Consider the following 6,000-nt stretch of genomic DNA (forward strand, 5'->3'; position numbering starts at 1 on the left):
TAAGCTTCATCTCCTGTGTGCCTTTTGTTTTCCCAATCAGAACAAAAGCTTTCTTTAATCCTCGTGGGTTGGTGCCCACCAATGCCAGCCTTATGGCTAGCTGTGAGTACAAACCAAGGGGCCTGGAGGGGCATAAATATGAAGCTTAAACCAGCAATTCCCCTCTCCCTGTGGATTTGCTTGACTGATGGTTCTCCATGAAAGCAGAGACCTCGCTGAGGGTGGGGGAATGGGTCAGAGATAACGGGAAGGGCCTCTGCCCTGTGAGCACCTGACTGGGTGAACCGAGATGGACAGAGGCCTTAGATGGCTGGTCATGGTGATCCATTGGAGGTTGAGACCCCTGACCTGGCGGGTGGCCTGCCCCGTCTTCCAGGCTGTGTGCAGAACCAACGGCTTCTACTCGCTCACCGTGCAGAACTGGTTCAGCCTCCACAAGACCGTGCAGCCGCTGGTGAAGCGGGTCTGTGACACCGACCGACTGGCCTGCAGCAAGACCTGCTTAAACTCGGCCGACATCGGCTTCGTCATCGACGGCTCCAGCAGTGTGGGGACCAGCAACTTCCGCACTGTCCTCCAGTTTGTGGCCAACCTCAGCAGGGAGTTTGAGATTTCAGACACGGACACACGGATTGGGGCCATGCAATACACCTACGAGCAGCGGCTGGAGTTTGGGTTCGATGAGCACAGCACCAAATCTGATGTCCTCAATGCCATCAAGAGGGTGGGCTACTGGAGTGGAGGGACCAGCACAGGAGCTGCCATCCACTATGCCCTGGAGCAGCTCTTCAAGAAGTCCAAGCCCAACAAGAGGAAGCTAATGGTACTCATTACCGACGGGAGGTCCTATGACGACATCCGGATACCGGCCATGCTTGCCCATCACAAGGGTAAGTGAGCTGCTCTTGCTGACCAGTCTGGGGCTGAGCAGACCTCTGGGCCTTGATGTGTTGTTTCTCTGGGCACCGGTTTTGTCTAGAACCTAATAAAATGTTCACAACCCTAGGGCATTAGGGTGTAATTCAACACCACAGGGCCCTCTGGGTAGTGAAGAAGGGTCAGGCAAGGACACGAGGGTAGTTTCCACAGAATCAAGGCCTGCGGACGCTACCCCTCTTCTTTACATCCCACACTCGGAGGCTGCACTCACCAACATGTGATGCATTAAAGAGGAATTTGACTCCTCACTCTAATCTCCATTGAAGACCACAAAATTGTGTTAGAAACTTGAAGAAAATGGATGTTTTAAAACAGAAGTATAATACTATCATATAAGCAATTGCTAACCAGATATTGGAGGTTGCGGGGGGGGGAGACCTCAAAGAAATTTTCATACAAAATATTTAAAGAGATATTTCCATATGAAATTTGAAAGAGGACAACAGAAAGTTTAAAACCATGAAAAATGAGCAAAACATTTTTTTGTAAGTGTTCAAAAAATCAGTCATATGTAATGCCTTTTGGACAAAATCTATATATAATCCTTGTTTAGAAAAGTGCCATAAAATACAAGGAAAATACAAACAACCTGAGAAAACCCCTAGAGACAGTAATACTAGTAATGACAATAAAAGTAAACGGAGTCATCAGTGAACCAAAAACCTGTAGTAAGTACTGGCGAACAAGACTTACCTATTGTGGGGGAAGTTTTCGTGTGTGTGTATGCACTAAGTCTCTGCCTCCATTTAATTTGGGTTTGTTTGCAGGATTTCCCATATTCTTTAAAGCTGCTTTTAATCCTTTCTGAAACAAGGAGGGATATAAAAATAAGCCTTCAGGAACCAATATTTCTGGCTTCTGGAAAAGTAACCAGACACCAGGTTCAGAGTCTTCCCAGTGATGTACCCCATAGGGAGCACTCATAATGGTGGGACGGCAGGTGGTCCACGTGCCAGCAGTCACAAGGCCCCGTGGGCTCCTGTCAGCAGAGTGAGGATAGTTTATGGTTCAGAAGCAAACTGCCCAAAGTTCCAAAGTGAGTGGGCAGAGCCAGGTGGGGCAACTCTTGGTGACAAGCCCAGGAGCGTCCATCCCCAGCTTGTGTTCAGCTCCTCTTACTCGTTTTTCTCGATGCCTCTCCTTGAGCCTCACCCAGAGGGTATCCTTGACCCACTGGTCAGGAGAAAGTGAAGACCTACGATGATGTCCCAGGCACTGTCAGGGCTATCATGTTCTGGGTATCTTTAAACAACAAGGACCAACAGATGCAAGTGATATGGAAGCCATGAGCACTGGGGTGTCCCCGAGGGTGTCCAAGCCAAGGCTGGGGGACCATCTATCAGAATTGCCAGTAGAAAGATCTCTACAGTAAGGTTGGACTGCAGGATGTGAAAAGCTAAATCTCTAATATTGGTCTTGTTGTTTTTACTTGGGCCGGGGGTGGGAGAGGGCAGCCCTTCCATCTGTGAATAGAAATGAGATCTTAGTGGGTCTAAGCCCTGTTCTGCAGCTAAACTCTTCCTGTGACCACTTGGCAGCATTTTTAAAGCCCAACCCTGACTTTTCCCAATGTGGATAATGTTCAGAGAAAAGACACTTGGAAAGGTGAGAAAAGGACCTGGTAGTTTAATGAGCCACAATAGGAGAAGAGCTTAGCCCAGAACCACCTGTGGTGTGGACGGCACTCCCATCAGCAGGAAAGGGAACCCGGAAGATGCTAGAGAAAGCCATGGCCCTGTGGGTGGTGGGGAGGCGGGGGAATGGAGCCTGGGCAGAAGCCCCTCCCCAGGCTCTGCCCGCCATCTCATGGCTATCTTGCTTATCTCACCCTGGTCAGCCTGGAGTGGGCATGGGAATAGGTCAGCACCTGCCCCAGTCAAAAAGCACACTCTGGGCAGTCTCTGCCGCCCCACTAAGGACAGATGCCTGCTCTCTGAATTCCTCTTCTCCCTGAGGCATCTCAGTCCATGGTTACAGCCCAAACCCTTTAATCCTACTATGTTCATTCCCCTTTGTATCTAGACACGCTCCAGTCCCTCCCTTCCTAAAGAGGGAAATAATTCCCTTTGACCCCATGTTCTGGCTCCAGTGACCACCTGCCTCCTCTTTATCTTCTTTTCTCTTTCAATCTCAGCTCACAGCAATTCACTTGGTTTCTTTGGCTTTGACTCCCTGGACACTTCTCTCGACAAGCTACGGCATCTTGTTTATGTTTCTTCTGAATTCAGTGGATACCTTTTCCCTTTTATCTCCAATGATCCCCCTGCAGCAGTCAGCACTGTTAGCTCCTTCTTTATCTGTAAACACTTAACTTTTCTGTGGTGATGGAGCAGATGCTGGGTCACCAGCTCTCCAGGTCCTTGTGCAAATTTTCCTGCTCTGGAAATCCTCACGGCTGGAGCCTATGGCTTATAAAGTCACCCTCAAGCCAAAAGTGATTCAGCTCCACTGGTTTTGTTTGGTTTTGTTTTTGGCCAAGGTTTGCAGCAAAGAGAGGGCTTATCCACAAGGCAGGCAGGAGAACCAGTCACAAGTCTACCTCCCCAAAGGCAAGGGGCTCAGGGCTTTACAGGATAGCAAAGGAGTGGGGCATCTGAGTGGTGGTGAGGAAAAGATATGGAATTGTTCTGTGCAGGCGTAACTAAGCTACAGGCTTCTGCATGTGTTCTAAAGGCCACTAAGTGGGCATTCACACATGCCAGGTTGGGGGGTCAGTGGTCCTATCCAGTCTTAACCAGCTCAGCTGAACTAGACACAGCTGAGTCTCAGCTCAGCTGATTCCAAGTTTCTGGAGAACAACTCAGGCAAACATCTTATTGTTGTGGCTACGAGCCACTTGCAGGACATGCAAGTCTTAAAACAATCTTGATTAGTGAAGGCAGGTGGATTTGACTACCCGTCATTTCACTTACATTTAAAAGATCTTTAACTGGTTTTTGAGGCGGTTAAGACTCAGTTTTGTGTGACTTTACACACAGAGCAGGTGTGTGGCATGGGGTATAATCTGCAGGGCACCCAAGTTTTGCTTGTCCCAGATATCATTCCCTTGCTGTTCCTCATGAAATTCTTATCATGGATTGACTCCATTCTTCTGTTTTGTTGTTGTTTTTTCCTCAAAAGGACGGTAAACCCCTGTGAGAGAACAACTGTATCAGTTTCACTGCTGCTGGCATGCAGCACATGTTCATGCTTTGGGCACATTTCTGATTTTGGATTTGGTTGCATTCAAGCACAATGGCCAACAGAGTGGCAGGAAGGCAAGGGTGGATGGCCACACTTTTCCTTGGGGACATTCACTTCATCCACCTTTTGTCCCCACAGGCGTGATCACCTATGCCATAGGTGTGGCGTGGGCTGCCCAGGACGAGCTGGACATCATCGCCACTCACCCTGCCAGGGACCACGCCTTCTTCGTGGACGAATTTGACAACCTCTACAAAGTGGTCCCCAAGGTCATTCAGAACATCTGCACAGAGTTCAACTCACAGCCTCGGAACTGAGTTCAGAGCAGGCCGAGCACCAGCAAAAGCTGCTCTCCCGACTGGCTCTGGGATGACCCCCAGCACTTTTCGGGGCACACGTGGGACAGCCAGGAAGGAAGGGCTTGCAAACCACGTCTTGTTATTTTTCTTTGCCAGGGTGGTTTTTCATACTTGGAGTTAGAAAGATGATCATTAATTTGTAGGATGCGCCAAAAAGATACCTTGCTTTGGGAATGCTGGGCATTTTACATTTTGAGAATTGTTTTTAAAATAAATATTGAGACTAGAACAAAGCACTTACAGCAGGCTTACCTAGAGCTTTTGTGAGATTTTTAACATCTTTATCTCCAGTCAGAAATCTGTTAACTCTCCACAAGTTTCATTTTCGTCACAACAATATAGGAGTTGGTTAATTAAATGTTTGAAAGGATTTCATGCAATCACTCTGTGTTCTGGGGAGTGGTCACAGGGCTGTGGCAGGGCCACCCTCTATTCATGCCCCAGAGCACCTGCCCTGCGCCCTCTCCTGGCTCACGGTGACCGCGCACCCACATGGGTGCAGGGACAATGTGGCACAGCACGGCTGCCCCTGTTTCACCTTCGTCTTCTCAATTATGGGAATCACTGTGTTCCTGCAGTATACGGAGTAGTTGGGGGAATGGCCCTGGAGGACCACAGTCACTTGGCTTCTTTTTTTTCCCCATATTCTTTTTTTTATTGGCGTATACTTGCTTTACAATGCTGTGTTGGTTTCTGCTGTACAACGAAGTGAATCTGCTATATGTATACATAAATCCCCTCCATCTTGAGCCTCTCACCCTTCTAGTGACCTGGCTTTGGAAGCAGTGCATCAGGCTGGTACAGCCGCTCTCAGCCCAAGCTGCTTGTTAGAATCGTTTTAGAGTAAAATGCTCATTCCCAGGTCCCATCCCAATCTATGCAAGCTGAGTCTTTGGGACGAAAGCCGGATCACTGGCAGGTCTGACGAGCTCTCTGATGCTACTGAGGATGTGCTGCCAGGATGGAGAACTACGAGCTGCCTCGGAGGGTCAGTGTTGGAGCCGTTACCTGGGAGAGTCCCTGTTTATATGCCTGCTGTTCTGGGTCCCATTTAGTTTAACATTCATCTTGGATATTTCATATGTTAACTAGATACTACTATTAATAATTCCATTCAAATAAGTTGGCCTGGGTTTGACTGAACCCCACTTTTTACTTCCAAGACTTATCCATTACGATATGAAATTACATATGTGATAGGGAGCATTCAGAAGCATTCTAAATAGCTATACCCTACTTGACAAGTTATATTCTGTAAAAATGTATTTTGGAGAATGGTACTCTGAATATAGGCCAAAAGATAGTACCTGTATTAATACTTGGGGCAAAATATTTATGTAAGAAATTTTGAATCAGAAATAGTATCCATTTAATAGAATTTGTGCAGAATTTACCAATCTCTCGATACCTGAGGGGTTATCAGTAATTAAAAATGTTGTGGTCTACTGAGAAAGGTGTCAATGATTTCAAATTTATTAACCATAAATTTTACTTCAAAAGCAATTGCAAACAGATTTGT

At 47.3% G+C, this 6,000-nt stretch overlaps 1 protein-coding gene across 2 annotated transcripts in view; it reads left to right on the plus strand.

The window, feature by feature from the left end:
• VIT (vitrin) overlaps positions 1 to 5,772 on the plus strand; it is a 127,738-nt gene extending 121,966 nt beyond the window's left edge. For both annotated transcript variants that reach the window (XM_025260867.3, XM_044925822.2), the window contains 2 exons: positions 377 to 890; positions 4,261 to 5,772. In XM_025260867.3, the coding sequence (XP_025116652.3) occupies positions 377 to 890; positions 4,261 to 4,439 (693 nt within the window). In that variant the 3' untranslated portion in view covers positions 4,440 to 5,772. The remainder of the gene's footprint in view (positions 1 to 376; positions 891 to 4,260) is intronic.
• The last annotated feature ends 228 nt before the right edge of the window (positions 5,773 to 6,000 follow it).

This window comes from Bubalus bubalis, chromosome 12 (assembly GCF_019923935.1).
Source record: "Bubalus bubalis isolate 160015118507 breed Murrah chromosome 12, NDDB_SH_1, whole genome shotgun sequence".
NCBI classification, from domain to species: Eukaryota; Metazoa; Chordata; class Mammalia; order Artiodactyla; family Bovidae; genus Bubalus; species Bubalus bubalis.